We start from the raw sequence: 20466 nt of genomic DNA on the forward strand, positions 1-20466 counted from the left end.
ATCTGAACCGACATTTCATGTACAAAGTTACTCGCGCGCACCAAGAACTCCGCCGTCGCATTTCTCTACCCTTCTGTCTGAATCACTCAATTAGGGTTAGGGGCTTTATTTTGTCTTCTCGCTCTTTCTCGCTCGCTACCCTTCTGTCTGAATCACTCAATTAGGGTTAGGGGCTTTATTTCGTCTTCTCGCTCTTTCTCGCTCGCCTGTGTGGGCTGCGGGAGCTTTCTGAGTCTGCGAGCTCTTAAGCGGATTCTCAATGGGAGTTCCAGCTTTCTATAGATGGTTAGCGGAGAAGTACCCGTTGGTGGTGGTGGATGTCGTCGAAGAAGAACCGGTTGAAATCGATGGCATTAAGATACCGGTTGATACTAGTAAGCCAAACCCTAACAATATGGAATTCGACAATCTCTACCTCGACATGAACGGCATTATTCACCCCTGCTTTCATCCCGAAGATAGGGTACGATTCAAATCATAGTTACAATTATCTTGCTTGTAGTTTTGATGCTCAACTACCTGATTAGGGACCTGCAGATGATTTCGTTTATATATATTTTTAGCAGTGCTGGCTAAATTACAAATAAGTTCCTATAACTACCTTACCAAATTAAAATTGAGGTGGCTTATGTGGAATATCATATCTATTTCACAATAAAAATTTGTAGAATCTAATATAGTTTTTTTTTTAATGTAATCTTTTGTAATTCTTTTTGTGTACCTATAAAAAAAAACTTTTTTGTGGATCACGCATTTCTCATTCTTTCTTTCTGTGCAGGAGAATGACCTTTAGGTATTTTTTTATTATTTGAATTGGTTAATGAGTGCTGTTTTGTGCGTAGCACGCGTGCTCAATATTTACTAACTGTATGGTATGATAGCCCAGATCATCGTTATGGTTTAGTAAATACCAAATGATCATCGTTATGGTTTACTACTGGTTTTCAAAAGATAAAAGGCAACGCAATGAATTTTTTAAATTTTATTTTAACTATAAATATCATGTGTGTTGCCTTTTATTGTTTTTGAAATCCAGTATAGAAATTATTAACAACTATAGTCATGGTAACAAATAGAGATTTTTTATGGTATTCACTTGTCCTTTTAAGTGTGCACACGCAAATATGTATCTTAATAAGGAAGAAGCGTAGTTGTGTGAGGGAAAAAGGCAAAATGTAGTTGGTTTCATTTTCATGGCCTTTTTATCATGTAGATGGTGCAAATACATGAAACAAATATAATTCTGCTCATATTCCCTGCCGATGTCCTCTTATAATTACTTACATCGACAAAATAGACTGACTAAATACTTTCTCAATGATTCGATGGATTCCATTATTTGGAAAGATCTGTTTCTGCTCACTGAGAGCTTTACTCTTCTATACACTCTATATTTGTATGTCGTATTCTCACTGCCTGTATCATCCTTTTCTTTCAAATTTATTTCTAACCAGCTACGCCTTCATCGCGTTGTTTTATTTATGCAGCCTTCTCCAACTACTTATGCTGAGGTATTTCAGTGCATGTTTGATTACATTGATAGGCTTTTTGTGATGGTGCGGCCTCGAAAACTGCTATACATGGCTATTGGTCGGTATTGGAGTTAAATTTTTTGTTACTGCAAAGTACTAGCCTATTAAATATCATATGTTCTGTGTATGATGCTAACTATCTGGGGGCTGCTGGTAGATGGTGTTGCTCCAAGGGCTAAAATGAATCAACAACGGTCTAGGCGTTTTAGAGCAGCCAAAGATGCAGCAGATGCGGTATGTGCTTTTGAATATGCTAGGTGCGCCCTTTATGTGTGTGCACGTGAAGGGCTTCTTAAATATATTGTTTCTTTGGGTAACTTGCCACTTCTTTTTTGTATTAAACAAACTTATGCTCCAAATGCTGTTCTTTTTTGATAGGTAAAAGAAATTTTATTAATGATTGACAAATAGGCATATCCCAAGTGCATAGGGTGTATACAAGGAAAAATATATTTAAGAACTAGAAATAGATACAAAAGATTCACCAGATGCAATTATTGAAAGAGAATGTATATTATTTTACTTCTACAGTTCCAACAGAAAGCCAAGGGGTTTTTGTTTTCTTTGAAATTTTTTTAATGGCATTTTCTTTGGCATTTTCTAATCTCAATAGTTAATATAAGAACTATTAGACTCATTTTTTTAGATTTTTTTTATACTACATGCCCAGAGGAATGCTTCCCATTTATAGACAAGGACGGTATTGATGTTTTGTTTCATTATTTTGGTGTAAGGGATGATATTTTGTATTAATTTTCGAGAAGAGCGGGGTTACATTATGTTACAAACCTGCTCCATCTGTCCTCTTAACATTTTCATTTCCTTTTAGCATGCATGTCTTGTATTCGCTTGATCCAGTAAGAATTTCATATTGACCATTATCCTAGGTTTCTTTGATCTTGGGAATTTTTAACGCATATCTACCATGAGAACAGTTGGGGGGACGTCAATCGCAAGTTATTAGTTGGCATTTGCAGTTGCTATCCCCCTTCCTATGTTCATGTTCTATAGAGTCCTTACCCCCTATTACTGTATTACGTTCAGTAATGTGCTGCTGCTCACTTTCCCAAGAAGAGGAAAAAGCACCAATAAGAAATAAAAATGAATAAAGGAAAGCAAAGTTTCTTACTTTTGATGTTGATTCCTTTATTCTGTAGGCAGATGAAGAAGCAAGGCTAAGGGAAGAGTTTGAGAGAGAAGGCCGAAAGCTTCCTCCAAAACAGGAGTCACAAGTTTTTGATTCTAATGTTATTACTCCAGGAACCGAATTTATGGCTGTTCTATCAATTGCACTGCAGTACTACATTCATCTCAGGTTGAACAATGACCCTGGTTGGGAAAAAGTTAAGGTATTCTACTTGCCAAACTCCCTTGTAAATTTTGAATTGTACTTTGGTTTCTTCGTGGATAGAATGCTTGTTTTGCGGTTGCGTGTCTTGCTAGATCGAGTGACTTTTCTTCTCTCTTCTTGGCAAGGTTATTCTTTCTGATGCCAATGTTCCTGGTGAGGGGGAACACAAGATTATGTCATACATTCGCCTTCAAAGAAACCTCCCTGGTTATGACCCAAATACACGCCATTGCCTGTATGGTTTGGTATATATCTTCCTTCAACATATATGTTCAGATATAATAATGAGTATTGGCTTCCTTATAATTATTGGGAGTTTGTTTTATATGCTTGTGAGTTGCGCCCCGATTATTTTGGATTAACATTAGCTGCTCTATGAATTGGTGCAATCACAGGATGCGGATTTGATAATGTTGGGTTTAGCTACCCATGAAATTCATTTTTCAATTCTTCGAGAGGTTGGTATTCTCTTATTTACATGGACTTACATGTACTTTTTGTTTAGTTTTCCTTTTTCAATAAGTTATAATGATGAGAATGAAGGAACCCAGGAGCTCTAATTTTCCTATAATATCTAGATTTTATTTCTATTTTAAAAAAATAATCAGTGTCTTTCTGAATGGTCCATTTCAGATTGTATTTACTCCTGGGCAACAAGACAAATGCTTCCTATGTGGACAGGTGGGCCATTTAGCAGCAAATTGTGAAGGAAAGGCAAAAAGAAAGGCTGGAGAGTTTGATGAGAAAGGTGATGGTGCTGCTGTTGCCAAAAAACCATACCAGGTTTGTTTTCATCATGTGGAAAACCTTGGTGGTAAAGATCCTTTGTGTATATATGGTTGTTCTAATTACTAATCTAGCACTGGCTTTACCTTCCCGACAGTTTCTCCACATCTGGACTCTGAGAGAATACTTGGAGCATGAGATGACAATTCCTAACACTTCATTCAAGATTGATCTTGAATGCATTGTGGACGATTTTATCTTCATGTGTTTCTTTGTTGGCAATGATTTCTTACCGCATATGCCCACATTGGAGATTCGCGAGGTTTGTTAATAAGTGTTTTATTTTGTATTAAATTAGTTTATGAATTTTGATAGGTTTGGCATAAACTATCTTTTTAGTACAATACCACTTTTATTGAATAAAGTGCTAGGGGTGCAACCCAACTACACAGGGTTATACAAGGGGGACCGGCTAGTTTAAGGAAGGTGTGGAAAACAAGTGCTAGTAAAAACTTGTAAAGGATTCAAAACGAGAGTTATAGCTTTGGCATAAACTATATTTTAGAAGTATATATGTTCATAAAGTTGATTAGTTTTGAACACACTCCTTTGAGATGAAAACCTTAAAGTAGGCATTTGGTGATAGAATAAGATAGGATGTTTTGATTTAGGGCTGGTTTGGTTACACAAAACCAAACTATCTCATCTCATCTCATATAATCATTACAACTTTTCCAAACTCCCACACAAAATATAATAAATAATTTAACTTTTTCAAATATAAAAATAAAAACAATATTAAAAAATTATATTGTAACAATATTTTATTCAACTTTCAACAAAACAACTCATCTGATCTGAACCGCGTAACCAAATGAGACCTTATTTGTATCATCTCATTGGAACACGCAATACTTTGCAACTTGCACGATATCTGCGATTGAATTTCCTTATTGACTTCTCTTGGATTTACACAACTAAATATTCGATACTGTGTTATTTTTATAGGGTGCGATTAACTTGCTGATGGCAATATACAAGAAAGAAATCAGGGCATTGGGCGGGTATTTGACTAATGGAAGCAAGGTATTCAATTAGTTATATTCATAGTACCTTCTAAAAGTTGGTTCAGTTGCCAAATTACTTTTTCTCTAATCGTTTAATCTTATTTGTGAGTTGCATATCATTCTTGACTTGTTTTATTTCATAGCCAAATTTGAGCAGGGTGGAGCATTTTATTCAGGTTGTTGGATCTTTCGAAGATAAGATATTCCAAAAAAGAGCTCGATTGCATCAGGTTTGCTCTACTTCTGGAGAAATTCTATTCCAAGTAAATAGGCATAGCCCAAGTACACATGATGTATACAAATGAGAACACCTACTTACAAGCTAAAACAGAATATAACTAAAGCAAAACATTACAATCATTCCCATTCCTTACAAGATTCTTCACCCAAAAGCTTAAAGTACTAAGGAAATACTTCCTAAGTTCCCCTATAGAATGTTCACAATTGTCAAAGCACCTCCCATTCCTCTCTAACCAAAAACACCAAAGTAAACACAAGGATCATCTTCAACACTGTAGTGCTGTTACTTCTCCCTTTGATACCTTGCCAACATGCAAAGAAATCTGCCACATGCATAGGCATCACCCATAAAATGCCAACCCTTGCAAAAATCTCATTCCACAACAATGTTGCTACCTCACAATGAAGAAAAAGATGATCAATAGATTCACCTTCATTCTTACACATAAAACACCATTCAGCCACCTGAAAACCTCTCTTCCTCAAGTTGTCTGTGGTTAATATTTTCCCAAGGGACACCAGCCAGCAGAAAAAAGCAATCTTACTGGCACCTTGGCTCTTCAAATACGTTTCCAGGGATAGTCTTTGACCCCATGACTGGTTAACACCTTATAAAAAAAACTCACTAAAAATCTAGAATTAATTGTATGTGACCGCATTAGGCTGTCCTCCCTCTTCTGATCAAGCTTCATCTCACATAATCTTCCTAAAAAATGAGAAACTTCACTTACTTCCCAATCCTGTACATCTCTAATAAATTCCACAGACCAGCAAATCAAATTGTTTGAAAAGTGATAGGAATCAGTCATTGCAACCCCTTTGTCTCTAGCAATCTTGGAAAGGTTAGGGTAAACAACCTTAAGCGTTGAGGAGGATAAAGGGATGGGGTCGATATAGTGCGTTGCGGAAGTAAAGGGGATGGGGATGGGCTCGTTGGAGGTTTTCACTAGGGTAAGTTGGGCTTGGATCAGGTGGACAGGCTCAGTGGAGGGCTTCATAAGGGGAAGCAGTTGTATGGTTGATCCAGTGAATGGGCCGAAACGGGTATGGAAGGCTAAGGTCCGAGCTGTAGATATCAGGAGTTTCGGTGTATCGGGAGGCTGGGGGAGTCTAGCACGACGGCGCCATCTCTTGACCCAATGGCGCCGCCACTCGCACAGAAACTTTCGCCGGTCCTCGAGGAGTCATTTCGTGGTGGGTCGGAGCCGGTGCTATCGCCAGAGGTGGAAGAGGGAGAAATCGTGGAATGTGAAGTTGTAAGGGGAAAGCTGACTGACATGGTTTGTAATCCGCTTGTGTCTGTGGTTCCTTTGGCTAATGAAGTGCAGTCGATGGACCCAGTTTCTTTGTTATTCAAACCCCTCAATCCAGTTGATCTTCTGCACCCTGAGATGATTTGCTCTATTTTGGCATTGACTGGAGATTTACGACAGGAGGTTTCTTCTAGAGGGGATGTGATTAAGGCCACTTTACAGTTGGATTTATATGAGGGGGAAACCTTTGATGAGGATGCGGGTAGCCCGATCCCTATATGCACTCTCCCGTCTCTTGCTTCAACCAAAAATGCCTCAAATTGGGTTTTAAAAAAGGTTGAAGATTTACAGGCATGTCTGGGGATATCTTGTGAAGGGTTTGAGGAGCAGTTTAAGGCTCTTCTTGTTTTCATTGAAACAAGAAGACCTATGGCTTTGAAGTAGGCAGCGAAAAAGGATAGGGAGTTGAAATGTTTAATATGCTCCATTGATTACGATAAGGAGGGAAGTGTGTGGAGGGATAGGTTGAAGGGGAGGGGATCTTGGTCATCAAATGAAGCCTAAAATCCTCTCTTGGAATGTGGGGGATTAATGATGTCAACAAGCGTCTCCGTATTAGATCTCTCCTCCGTAATTGGAAAATTGATATTGTATGTCCTCAAGAAACTAAGCCGAGTTTTATTGATAGAAGCATCATTCGTAGTTTGTGGGTTGTGCTTTTGTGGGGTGGAGTTATCTTGCTTCATTGGGTGCTTCAGGAGGTGTGTTGTTGATGTGGAAAAGAGGGTGATGGAGTTAGTAGAGAACTGCATTGAGACTTATTCTGTGGCTGGTTCTTTAACCATTGAGGATGGGTGGCGATGGGCTTTTGCAGGTGTGTATGGGTCTAATGTGGATAGGGAGAGTAGGTTTTTGTGGGAGGAGTTGGCTTGTTTGTTTCACTTGTGAGATGTGCCTTGGTGCTTGTGTGGGGACTTCAATATCGTTTGGTTTCCCAGTGAGAGGGCAGGTGCAACTACGTTATTTGTGGCTATGGAAGAGTTTTTGGAGCTGATTTTTGATCTGAATCTTGTGGATCTTCCTTTGGCAGGGGGGTTTATACTTGGTCTAACAGTAGACCGTCAAGGTTGGATAGATTTCTAGTCTCTCCTTCATGGGAGACTCACTACCCGGATTTATGTCAGCAGAGGTTTCTCCGTGTTTGTTCTCCATTTTGCTTGATTGTGGTGGCTTACTTGGGGGTAGGCGTTATTTTAAATTTGAGAATATGTGGCTTACATTTGACTGATTTGCGGAGAAGGTTAGGAACTGGTGGGTATCGTACTCCTTTTCTGGAACTCCTAGCTTTATTTTGACAGGTAAATTTAAAGCTCTAAAGTTTGATTTTAAGAAGTGGAATAATGAAGTCTTTAGGCAAACTGAAGTGTAGAAAAATCTACTTTGGGATGAGTTGCATGCTTTGGAGGAGGGGAGGTAAATGAGGAGTCATTGTTGAGGAAGGAGGAGGTAGTGACTAAAATTGAGAAAGTTTTGTTGATGGAAGAAGTTTCTTGGAGGCAAAAATCAAGGGTGCTTTGGTTGAAAGAGGGGGATAGGTGTACTAAGTTTTTCCACTAGATAACTAATTCACATATGCTCAACAACGCTATTGAGGTACTTCATTCCGATGCTAATGTGCTTCACACCCCTAATGAGATTCAAGACCACATAGTGCAATATTATGAAGATCTTCTAACCGAGACAGAGGAGTGGCGTCCTAAGTTGGATGGTCTGAATTTTGACCAGATTGACTTTTGTGCAGTCATCTGGTTGGAGAGGCATTTTGAAGAAAATGAAGTGCATCAGGTGGTGAATAGAATGTGTAAAGATTATTTATAAAAAAAAAAAAATGGAATGTGTAAAGATAAAGCTCTGGACCCGAATGGCTTCTCCATGGCTTTTTTTCAAGAGTGTTAGGATATAGTGAAAGTAGATGTTATGCGGGTATTTCAAGATTTCCATTCTTGTCAGAAGTTTGAGAAGTTCATAAATGCTACATTCATTGCTCTTATCCCTAAGATAGCTAGTGGTCATGAGTTGAAGGATTTCCGTCCTATTAGTTTGATAGGTGGGATCTATAAAATTATATCGAAGGTGTTAGCTAACCGTATGAGTACGACTGTATGGTGATGGATAAAATCATTTCTAAACCTCAAAATGCTTTCGTTAAGGGATGTCAAATTTTGGACTCAGTTCTAATTGCTAATGAGTGTTTGGACAGCTGTATAAGGATTGGTATTCCGGGTGTTCTTTGCAAGCTTGACATGAAAAAGGCATACGACCACATTTGCTGAGATTTTCTCTTTTATATGCTAAGAAGATGCGGCTTTGGGGATAAGTGGTGTGGATGGGTTAGACATTGCGTTTCAACCGCTCGGTTCTCTATTTTAGTTAATGGTAACTCTTGTGGTTTTTTTCAGAGTTCAAGGGATTTGAGACAAGGGGATCTATTGTCCCCTTTCCTTTTTGCTTTAGTGATGGAAGTATTGAGTCGTATGGTGGAAGCTACTGTAGGGGGGGTTTCTCTCTGGTTTTTCGGTGGGTAATATTAACAATGATACTACTTCAATCTCCCATTTATTATTTGCAGATGATACTCTCATTTTTTGTGATGTTGATAATGAACAGAGTCAAGCTTTAAGGGCTATCTTATTGTGCTTTGAAACTGTCTCGAGCCTCAAGGTGAATTTGGGTACGTCATAATTGGTACCGGTGGGAGATGTGAGGAATATGAATCTTTTAGCGGATTTGTTGGGCTGCAAAGTTGGTTCTTTTCCAATGAAATATCTTGGGCTTCTGTTGGAGGCATTGTTCAAAGTAAAGAACATATGGGATGGTGTTGTAGAAAAGGTTGAGAAAAGACTGTTAGGTTGGAAGCATTTATATTTATCAAAAGGGGGAATACTAACCCTCATTAAAAGCATCATTTCCAACCTTTCCACTTATTATCTTTTCTTGTTCCCTTTACCGGTTGGGTTGGCAAATCAGATTGAGAAGTTGTTTAGAGCATTCTTATGGGGGTGGCATGGGAGAGGAGAATAAATTTTACCTTGTGAGTTGGCATATGGTGTGCTGTCCGATTGCAAATGGAGGCCTGGGGGTGCGAAACTTGAGTAATTTTAATAAGGTACTATTAAGGAAGTGACTATGGAGGTATCAAATGGAAGGGGACTCATTGTGGAGAGAGGTTATTGATCAAAAGTACAAAGGTGATTGGGGGGGATGGTGCTCTAAGGAGGGTAGAAGATCTTATGGTGTGTATGGAAATATATTAGAAAGGGGCAGGACATCTTTGTAAAACATACCAAGTTTGAGGTTGGATAAGGTGCAGGAATTCGTTTTTGGTTTGACGAATGGTGTGGGGAGAGAGCCCTCTATTCTATCTTCCTGGTTGTTTTCAACTTGACTGGAAATCAACATGCCGTTGTTTCAGAGGTGTTGAGTCGTGCTAATGGGACTGTGCAGTGGGATGTTACTTTCACTAGAAATGTACATGATTGGAAACTTGATGAGATTGCAAATTTTTTCAGTTTCTTGTATTCTCTGAATATAGGAGAAAATGCGAGGGATCTAATGTTGTGGAAACACATGGGGAACAAAAAACTTTATGTTAAATCTTATTATAAGGTGTTTCATGGCCCGCAACAATTTCCTTTTCCATGGAAGAGTATTTGGAGGGCGCATGTGCCGTCTAAAGTTTTTTTTTTTCACTTGGACTACTGCACTTGGGAAGATTTTGATGATTGACAATTTGAAGAAGCGTGATATGGTTGTGGTGGAGTGGTGTTCCATGTGTAAGAAAAATGGTGAATCGATTGATCATTTACTTTACATTGTGAGGTGGCTAGGGAGTTATGGATTGAGGTTCTTAGTAGAACTGGGTTATGCCAATGAGAGTGGTGGATTTACTAGCATGTTGGAACAGGCAACACAGAAGCTCTAAGTTGGCAGCGGCGTGGAGGATGATCCCTTTATGTATTATGTGGTGTTTATGGATAGAAAGGAATGAGCGATGCTTCAACGACAAAGAGCGAATTGTTGAGGATATCTGGAAATTGTCCTCAAAGGAGGAAATGTTCATGAGTTTTTGTTTTCTTTTCAAGTTTCTAGAATGTAATTAGGTGCTTCTTTTGTGTACTTTGTTTACATGGGATTTGCCTAGTTTCATTAAATAAAACTTTTCTTACTTATAAAAAAAAAAAAAAAACCTTAAGAGGAGAATCCCTACACCAGGTGTTATGCCAAAAATAGATCTTTGCCCCATCCCCCGCCTTGAATTTGGAATTCTTGACAAAGTCCCCCCATCCCAACCGAATAGACTTCCACAAACCCACCCCAAACATCCCTCTAACTTCATTCGTGCACCAACTCCCCCACATCCTCCCATATTTAACATCCACAATATTTCTCCAAAATGCAGTACTCTCATTACAGTACCTCCAAAGCTATTTGCCAAGGAGAGCTTTGTTGAAAAGTCTTAAATTTCGCACTCCCAACCCTCCACTAGAAACCGGAAGACAAACCTTTTTCCAACTCATCAAATGAAACTTTATTTCCTCTCCATCTTCATTACCATCCCACAGAAAATTCCTATAAATCCTCTCAATTCTTTTAGCAACCCCAACTGGTAAAGAAAAGAGAGAGAGGAAATAAGTAGGGAGATTAGTCAATGTGCTCTTAATCAAGGTAACTCTTCCACCTTTAGACAAATATAATTTTTTCCAACCAGCTAACCTCGTCCTAATCTTCTTAATCACCCCATCCCAAATAGAAACTGATTTGTGAGGGGCACCCAAAGGTAGAGGTATCTCATAGGTAACGAAGCTACCTTACATCCCAAAATATTGGCCAGATTCAAAATATTCCTGACCGTACCCACTGGAACAATTTTGAACTTGGCAAGATTAATTCTTAAACCAGAAACAACTTCGAAACATAACAATAAGGCTCTCAAAACACGAAGGTGATCCCGATTGTTATCACATAGAATCGAAGTGTCGTCTGCAAAAAGCAAATGTGATACTGAAATACTATCCCGAGTTTCATCACCCACCACAAATCCTGACATAAATCTTCCTTTGACAGCCACCTCAAGCATTCGACTCAATGCATCCATCACTATTACAAATAGAAAAGGAGATAAGGGATCTCCTTGTCTCAAATCCCGAGAGCTGTTAAAAAAGCCAACTAGATTGCCATTCACTAATATCGAAAATCTGGCGTTCAAAATACAATGTTTAATCCATGAACACCACTTCTCACCAAAGCCAAATCTCCCCAGTATGTAAAGAAGAAATTCCCAATTGACATGGTCAAAAGCCTTTTCCATGTCCAATTTAACTAAAACTCTAGATTTACCCATTCTTATTTTACTTTCCAGGCATTCGTTAGCAATTAAAACCGAGTCAAGTATTTGTCTTACCCTCACAAATGCATTTTGAGAGTTTGATATAATCTTGTCCATAACCACACTAATACAATTGGCTGACACCTTGGCATTATTTTGTACACCCCATTTACCAAGCTAATAGGGCTAAAATCGCTCATCTCCACTGCACCCGCCCTTTTAGGAATGAGAGAAATGAATTTAGTATTAATACTCTTCTCAAATTTCAGGAACGGGTGGAATTCACCAAAAACTTTCATAATGTCATCCTTCATGATGTCCCAACATGCTTGGAAAAACGCCATAGAAAAACCATCCGGGCCTTGTCCTTAGTCATACCTCTAACCACATCAAGAACTTCTTCTTCCTCAAAAGTTCACTCCAACCAATCTGCACTCATTTGATCAATGGACTCAAACACTAGCCCATCTAACTTTGGTCTCCATGAATGTTCTTCCATAAAAAGCTTCTCATAATAACTCACAATGGATATCAGCAGTTTGTTAGGATTGGTTATATTGTTCTAAGTGTCTGCTTGGTGTTATTGCTGAAACTGCTCGCCATTAAAGCAATGATTTTCTAAGAATATTATTGGATTCGGTACTGATGTGGTTGTATGGCCCGTTGCTATATGTTATACCTATAAACAGATTGATGGAATTTTTATTCTGCTTTCCTTTTCAGCGGCAGGCTGAAAGAATAAAGCGTGAAAAGGCACATGCCAGGAGAGGGGATGATGCACAGCCTCTAGTTCAACCCGAGTCTTTGGTGCCGGTTGCTCGATTTCATGGTTCTCGGCTTGCTTCTGGTCCTTCACCTTCTCCATATCAACAATCAGAATCTAATTACAATTCAGGGAGCTCAATGTCTGCCAGAAAAGATTACCAACTTGGACAAGACACAGCAGGGCTGTCAGGGCTTGAAATTAAAAGCAAACAGTCTTGGGCTGCAGATGCTAGAGGGGCTTCTGCTCCGCCTCAAAAAGTTGCACGCTTGTCTTCAGGGGCTACAATTGGTGCTGCTATTGTTGAAGCTGAAAATAGCCTTGAAACAGAAGTATGTTTTCTTGCTTCAGGAGAGGCACTGTAACATAGTTGACTCCGTCAACCATCTTTTAGAGTAACTTTCTGTGGGCTTGGGTATGAGCCTTGCCTGCAAGGGGTTATTACTATATCTTCTTCTGTATTATCATTTGTTTGTCGCCTTTCTTGACGGTATATGATGTTAAAGTGATGCTCATCTAGTCATCTTTTTGTCCTGCTTTTCAGGTAAGCGAAAACAAAGAAGAATTGAAAGTGAAGCTTAAGGAGGTACTTCGTGAGAAGTCAGATGTTTTTAACTCTCAAAAACCAGAAGAGGACAAGGTTTGATGATAAGTTTACCGTTGCATATTTATAAGTATCAAAAACTTGACTTACATAATTCAATTACCTTCTGCTCGAGTTTTTATACATGTTATGCTATATTATTAGATTAAGTTGGGAGAACCGGGGTGGAAAGAAAGATACTATGAGGAAAAGTTTTCTGTTAGAACTCCTGAGGAGCTTGAAGCGATTCGAAGGGATGTTGTGAGTAAAATGAATTCAAGTGTTATCTAATATATTAGAGCTTGTATTTGCTGTATAACTGTTGGTTAAGTTTGTATATTGGCACTTCTATCAGGTCTTGAGTTACACAGAAGGCCTTTGTTGGGTCATGCACTATTATTATGAAGGGGTTTGTTCATGGCAGTGGTGAGTTTGTTTTCTCTTATTCTTCTTCGAAGTCATACAGGGATAATATGTTTACTTATAAAAAAAAAAAAAAGTCATACAGGGATAATATCAAAATAATGTTGTTGATGGGGATTAGAATCGTGCTACAATCATGTCGCAGAGGGTGATCCCTATCCCTATTGGGTCAAGTTTATAGGGTTGCCTTCTCAGGTCTGCAGGTAAGGGGTGCCAACACCCCCTCCTATGTATTTTTCCCATTGAATGGGTTCATAATGGGACACTACCAAATTTTAAATTGATCATCTGGTTGAGCTTCATATATCTGGTAAGAAGGGTAATTTTATTCAAAGCATAGAGGGACTCAACCCAAGTATACAAGAAGTATCCAATAGGAAACACCCAACTAGAGGGAGGAAGTAAGAACACGATCCTATGAAATCTAGAAAGCTAGCGCAGCATGAGCTGTTGCACACTTCCAAACATTAAGAGAATTAAATATAATGACTATTGATTCTAATACTGTCTTAGAGTTCGAGCATTACGTTCCCGCCAAACACACCACATCAAACACAAAAGGGACCATTCCCAAACCTTTAATTGCTATGGCCACTGAGGTGAGGTTGCTAAGAAGCTATCAAGTCCACCAACAGTTGGTTCATGACCTACTAAATTTTGAAGTTACGAAATATTGATGTCCATAGATCCCTGGCCACCTTGCAAGGAAGTAAAATATGATTGATGCCCCACTGCCAACTAAGAGTTCAAACTAAATGTATATATGGTTTAAGAGCTGAAACCAATTACTACGGAGTAACAGCATATTGATCCTTCTTCTCTGACAGTGTCATTAGGGATACATATGAAAGATGAAAAGATTTTTTCATACGGTTGAAATTCAACAAGAAATTTATTTTTTTATCAAGCCATTTTTTATTTCCTTAAACTCCAACTTGCATCAATATCCTCTATCCAATGTAAAAATATAATCTTTAAGGCTTTGCCCTAATCTTTTTTGTTCTGGGGCGTTTGTTCTTCTTTTGTGGTGTGGATTACTTGCCGGTTATCCTTTTATCTCTTTTTTATATGCTTTTACATTTTTGGATCTTTACTCTGACTTTGAAGAATTTATATTGTAGGTTTTATCCTTATCATTATGCACCTTTTGCTTCTGATCTCAAGGATCTTGGTCAGCTGGACATAAGCTTTGAGCTTGGCTCTCCCTTCAAACCATTCAATCAGCTTTTGGGAGTATTTCCTGCTGCAAGGTGCAGTAGGCATTACTATTTATTTTATTTCATTTTCACATTTTTTGTAAATTGCCCATCCCTAAGAGCAAACTATTATTCATTTGCAGTTCCCATGCACTTCCTGAGCATTACAGGAAATTGATGACCGATCCAAATTCACCTATTATTGACTTTTACCCGACTGGTATGCTTTTGGCTAAAATGGGAGCCTGAAACTCATCTTTCTTTGAACTTATATCTAACAAGAATTCTTCCCACTCAACCTTAATCCTGTTTTTCAGATTTTGAGGTGGATATGAATGGCAAACGGTTTGCTTGGCAGGTGGGTTTCTGTTCTAATCTGTATATGTAGACAGCATGATGACTGTTTATAGATTTCTTTTTTCTTACACCCGTATTTGCTATTCTTAAGGGTATTGCGAAATTGCCTTTTATTGATGAAGCTCGCCTTCTTTCAGAAGTCCAGAAAATTGAACATACATTGACAGTATGGTTTTTGACATAAGCCAGTTTGATATTCTGTACACCAGTTTTGTTTTCTTTTTTAGATGCAAATTCATTTTATTATTTTTTGCATTATTTCTAAGGAGGAGGAGGTTTGGAGAAATAGCGTGATGTTCGACATGCTTTTCGTGAAATTGTGTCATCCTCTCTCTGTATGCATAAGTATTCTTGATGAGAAGTATAAACGATTAACGGACAAAGAACGTGTCAAGGTCAAGGAGAAACTCAAGCCCGAAAAAAGGTTTGCTGTTGTCTTTAAATTGTTCATTGAATATATATATATATATATATATATATATTTTAAAGTAATCAATGTGTACATTTGAGGGCTCACCTTATAGTTATTATTTGTTATATACTTTATCTTTGTTGTAGAACTGCTGTCATTTATTGCGTAGCACATTTTGTTGGAAACTTTCATTCAGGTTTCCCTAGTTTGTAGAATTGTAACATTCGTAAGAGATCCTTTTGTAAGTAGAAAACTAAGGGAAAAAGATTTAGCAGTGATTTTTCAAGGCAATAATTTTTTTTTGAACTTTCTATTTTTATTGCCATCCTTTTTTTTCGTAGTTCCTTTTGATGTTTGACCATTTATATTTTATACTTCCCTCTCGAAAATATATATCATTTGTTGAGACTTATGGTGTCTGTTTGACTGTGCGCATTACTTTCTGTTCAATAGTATTTTATATCGAGCTTAGTATTTTACTTCATACTGAGTACATAAGGTTTTACTTAATGCCCTGTTTTTTTAAGCAAAAAAGTATGCCATGTTAATAAGATTGATTTCATTTCACAATCATTATATTTTTATAGGTAATTCCATAAGTCATTATGTTATACTTCCTCCTCTTTTTTTTTTTTTAATTTAATTTAATTTTTTTTTAAGGCCAGTATGTGCTATTTGATGGAAATTGGATTCACACTTTATGTTTTGGCATCTCATATGGGATCGTAAGATGTGAGGCTTCTAGGCTTGGGCCTTGTTTGGATGTTGATATGAGATGAAAAATCTGTGAATAGTAGTGAAATGGTTTGAGTTAAGATGTTTTATGAGATTTTGAAAAATGATAGAAAAAATTGAATAAAAATATTATGAAGTTAAAATATTGTTCGAATATAATTTTTTAATATTTTGTTTTGAGATTTAAAAAGGTTCAAATTTTTTTTTTTTGTTTGGAAGTTATTAGATGAAAAAGTTAAGATTTGAAATTGAAAAGTATTTGTGTTTGAATGGTGTTTGGATGTTGAGATGAGATGAGACTAAAGGCTGGTTTGGACAGTGACATGAGATGAGATGATTTTAGATGAAAGTTGAATAAAATATTGTTAGAATATTATTTTTTAATATTATTATTTTAAGATTTGAAAAGGTTGAGTTGAGATTTGAAAAAGTTAGAATTGTTTATTTTATTTTGTATGAGAATTTAGAAAAGTTGTAATGATGAGATGAGATGAAACACTCTGAATCCAAACGGGGCCTTAGGGCTGACTTGTTTGGGAAGTGAGATGAAATGATAATTTTGTGAATAGTAGCGAAATAGTTTGTGAATAGTAGTGAAATTGTATGAGTTAATATGTTTTGTTGGGTTTTGGGAAAAATGAGAGTTGAATAAAAATATTATATAGTTAAAATATTGTTAGAATATAATTTTTCAATATTATTTTTGTTTTGAAAGTTGAAAAATTTGTATTGTTTTTTGTGTTTTGTTTGAAAGTTTGGAAAAATTGTAATGATTAAATGAAAAAATTGAAGATTTGAAAGTGAAAAGTGTTTGTGTTTGAGAAGAAAATTATGAGAAGTTTTGATATGGGTGAGATCATCTCACTTCCCAAACAAGCCCTTAATATGACCTGCTGCTATTGATTAAAACTTTTTGTGTTGAGTACTTGTTTATCCATGTGTTGTCTTATTGCTTTTAGGAGGAACCAAGCCCTTACTAAGCATTCCCCTCCAAAAACAAGGGAGGAAAAAGGGCAGAGAAGTTTCTTCACTTATTATGGTTAAATTTGGTGCCACCTAGGAATCAACATCCCTTTCTGACAATTTCGTATTTATTATTGTTCTGGTACAGGCTAATTGATGCTTGTGTTTTTTATTTATAAAAAAAATGTTATCACAGATTGTCTGTGGTCTGGTTACAAGTTGAATGATATCCTTTCCTGCTTATGCTACTTGCGTATATCTTGGTTTATGTTGCAAATAATTGCAATACATCCATTCAACTGTACACTTCAATATATGGTGTCGTACTATTTTCTGATTTATTTAGGGCTACATGCAGTGGTGGAATGAATGGCTATTTATCCCCATGCGCTGGAGAACCCCACCCACCTATTTTCAGGTCTCCCGTGATAGGGATGGAAGATATTATTGACAACCAAGTCATGTAAGCTTTTGAGCACTGGTTGCTATTCGATTTAATGAACCATATTATTTAGGATCGCTTTTCCTCATTTTTTCGCTTCATTCCTGCTGTTCAGATGCGCTATATTCCAACTCCCAGATATGCATGAACACATCACTCGACCACCTGTGGGGGTTAAATTCCCAGAGAAGGTATGTGGTTATTGTTGAGGCCTTGTTACGCATCTGTCAAGTCTGTTTCCACTTTATTTGTTCTCTTTTTTCTCAATTTCGGTATGGGATCAAATCTTTTTGTGGATAGAGATGGAGACAAATGGAGGTATCAAAAACGGGTTTGTGGATCATGATTGATTCTGGATGATGGTGCTTGATATATGCTTTTGCAGATGATATTGTATTCTTTCATGAGACTTAGCAGGATTTAATTTCAGCTTACAAATTTGGAGTGGTACTGTAAAATCTACTGGTCTTACCTTCTTAGGTCTAGTAGGACTAAAAGCAAGCGTGTGGAATGCAATTTAAGTGAAAGAATGGATGGAGGGATGACAGAATTTAATGGTAGATGGAAACTAAAAAGTGACAGTTTTCATATGTGGGATCAGTAATTTATAAGGATGAGTATATTGAGGAGGATGCGGCAAGTTAAGAGCAAGATGGATCAAGTGTAGAAGTGTAATGGTGACTGTAAAATGCAATGGAAAAAACCCTATAGGATTGGTATGGAACTAACTATGGTCTATGTTACAAAACTTGTGTGTGTGAGAGAAACAGACAGACAGAGAGATTTAATTCCGACCGTTGCTGCAAAACCCAAACATTCTGGTGATACATATCGTACCCCACAGAGCTTCTAGACATTTTCAGTTTATGTGGATCCATGTTAGCAAGGGAGGTTGCTTCCGTGCAAACACCTTGATCATATCATTTCGGATGTTGGATTAATTTCTCAAGCAATGTTTCTATTCTTCTCCTATATCTGGCATTTACTAGGGGAAGGTTTTTCTTGAAAAAATCTGTTATCATGACAAACGTCATTTATTTATTACTATGCAAAAGCAGATAACATGGCTGAGTGGGGTGGGGTTTTCTAAGCTTGATATGGTGTATTATAGCAATTTTCATGAAAGTTCTGTTCTTACAGATTGTGAATTTGGGGGATCTAAAACCTGAACCAGTTTTGTGGCATGAAGATTCTGGAAGGAGGCCATGGGAGAATGGAAGGTATTCGATGATTGTATATCATGTTGACTGATTCACACCATTTAGACTAACTTGTTGGAAATTTCTTTTTCATGTATATTTGACTTCTATTTATTTTGATTTTCTTTTCAGGCAAAACTCCTCGGGAACCACTTCTGGCCGACAGCTTGGGGAGGCAGCTCATCGATTTGTTGCTAACAGCTTACAAGTGAAGGTAAATCCTAATGGGTATGGCAATAAAATGAATGCCCCACCACCATCTTACCCCATGCCTCATCATCGCCCGCGGATGGCTTCCTACCAAAATGAAAGATATCATGATCAGGCATATAACAGAATGCGACCACCAGGAACATTTCACTCTCCTCGAGGACACCATCAATTTTCAAATTCCACTGCCGGTCCTGGTTACAATGAGGATGGGTACAATCCACCATATGTCTCACCCGTGGACCGTCATCCCAACAATAGGTCTCACCCTCAGAACTACGAAAGAAATAACCAACCAGTTACCCACAGTAACGGTCAGTACTCCAGGAATGTGAACTATCATCCATCCGGAAGTCATCAGAATGGAGGACCCATGCATGCTAGGGGACAGATGGCACAAGCTCCAAACGGGGTCAGTGCTTATCCTCACCAAGGTGGTCACAACAGTTATCAGAACTACCAATCACCTGGAGGTTCTAGTCATCAGCGGTGGGGTGTTCGGCCTCCAATGACCAATCAGGGCATTCCGAGGGGGTATGGTAACCCTCAACAACTAGGCAACCAATATTCTGTACCAGAAAGAAGAGCAAATAAGCGGCCATCCCCACCGCCACCTGGATATGGGCACAACTAGAAATACTTGGTGCTCGTCACCCTAACCTGACCTTGCCAATAAATGTGTACACTAGTCACATTTTTTCATTTGCTGTGAGTTGTAACATTAAGTTCTTTTTCCATTTGTTTTTGGAAGTCCAAGATCTATAGGGTTTTTTCTCCGTGGTTCCGTTATCTGTTTTTTTTTCCAATTTAAATAAAAATGAAAAAAAAGAAGAGTAAATCTCTCTGAAAAACGGCACGAGTATGGATGTATACTTGTGGAACAATTTGACCGTTGAGGTTGAGAGTCGTGCGTAAATTACAAATTGGAACGAATTCTTCGTTTGCGTCGCACCTTTTTCATCTGGGATGGATGATACAGATCTCGGCGATTTATAGATATTCAGACATTCTGTGTTGTTTGGATATGCGTAGCATAATCCGTGTCTTTGGGTTGGGTTACCGTGATCGTAGTTCGACCAATGGATGGCATATATTATTGGCGAAAGTGGATGATGTCTTTAAGCTATGTTGAGTTTCAATTTAGGGTGTTTTTTTTTTTTCCCCTGTTGTAACAAAGGAGTGGAGGGTGAGGTAGGTGATCTTGGAGAATGAAGAAGGAAACGCTAGCAGTGCTGAAAGAGGAAAACGTGGTGAAGATTTGCAGAGGAAAAGTTGACTTGGACTGTAAGAGGAAAAGTTGGATACGAAAGGAGAAGAGGGTGAGGTGAGGAGAGTGCCATTGGTAGTGGTCCAGTGGAATAAGGAGCCATGGGTCAGTCTCTTAACCTACCTGCACTCGACACGAAGGTGGACAACATTATTGGCTTGCTATGGATGACTATGAGATTTCACTATGTTCGCAGAAAATGGCAAAACCAACATATTCTTTATATATATATATATATATATATATATATATATATATATAAAGGTACGTTATTGAGGCTTTGCTAATTGCAATTCACTTTATTTTTTAGTTGGTTGGAACTTGGAAGCAAAGAGTGTTTTGGACTTTGGAATGTGGAGAG

General features: G+C 37.9%; 1 protein-coding gene across 1 annotated transcript; it reads left to right on the plus strand.

Annotated features, from left to right (window-relative positions):
* LOC109010589 (5'-3' exoribonuclease 3-like) lies at positions 1 to 19614 on the plus strand. Its single transcript, XM_035693043.1, has 23 exons — positions 1 to 463; positions 1488 to 1590; positions 1690 to 1766; positions 2690 to 2881; positions 3009 to 3128; positions 3279 to 3341; positions 3517 to 3666; positions 3767 to 3931; positions 4618 to 4695; positions 4820 to 4906; positions 12279 to 12650; positions 12863 to 12958; positions 13067 to 13162; positions 13257 to 13327; positions 14446 to 14574; positions 14664 to 14740; positions 14838 to 14878; positions 14969 to 15043; positions 15144 to 15301; positions 17346 to 17450; positions 17545 to 17620; positions 18570 to 18649; positions 18761 to 19614. The coding sequence occupies exons 1-23, from the start codon at positions 260 to 262 to the stop codon at positions 19470 to 19472; spliced, it is 3327 nt and encodes a 1108-aa protein (XP_035548936.1). The 5' UTR covers positions 1 to 259; the 3' UTR covers positions 19473 to 19614.
* The last annotated feature ends 852 nt before the right edge of the window (positions 19615 to 20466 follow it).

The sequence above is a fragment of the Juglans regia genome, chromosome 8, assembly GCF_001411555.2.
Source record: "Juglans regia cultivar Chandler chromosome 8, Walnut 2.0, whole genome shotgun sequence".
Classification (NCBI taxonomy): domain Eukaryota; kingdom Viridiplantae; phylum Streptophyta; class Magnoliopsida; order Fagales; family Juglandaceae; genus Juglans; species Juglans regia.

Bases quoted from the DNA above. Each gene is read 5' to 3' on its own strand.
- LOC109010589 (XM_035693043.1), top strand. From the start codon at position 260: ATGGGAGTTCCAGCTTTCTATAGATGGTTAGCGGAGAAGTACCCGTTG. The intron at 12,651-12,862 runs GTATGTTTTCTT...CCTGCTTTTCAG, and splicing joins AAAATAGCCTTGAAACAGAA to GTAAGCGAAAACAAAGAAGA. The intron at 14,879-14,968 runs GTGGGTTTCTGT...GCTATTCTTAAG, and splicing joins GCAAACGGTTTGCTTGGCAG to GGTATTGCGAAATTGCCTTT.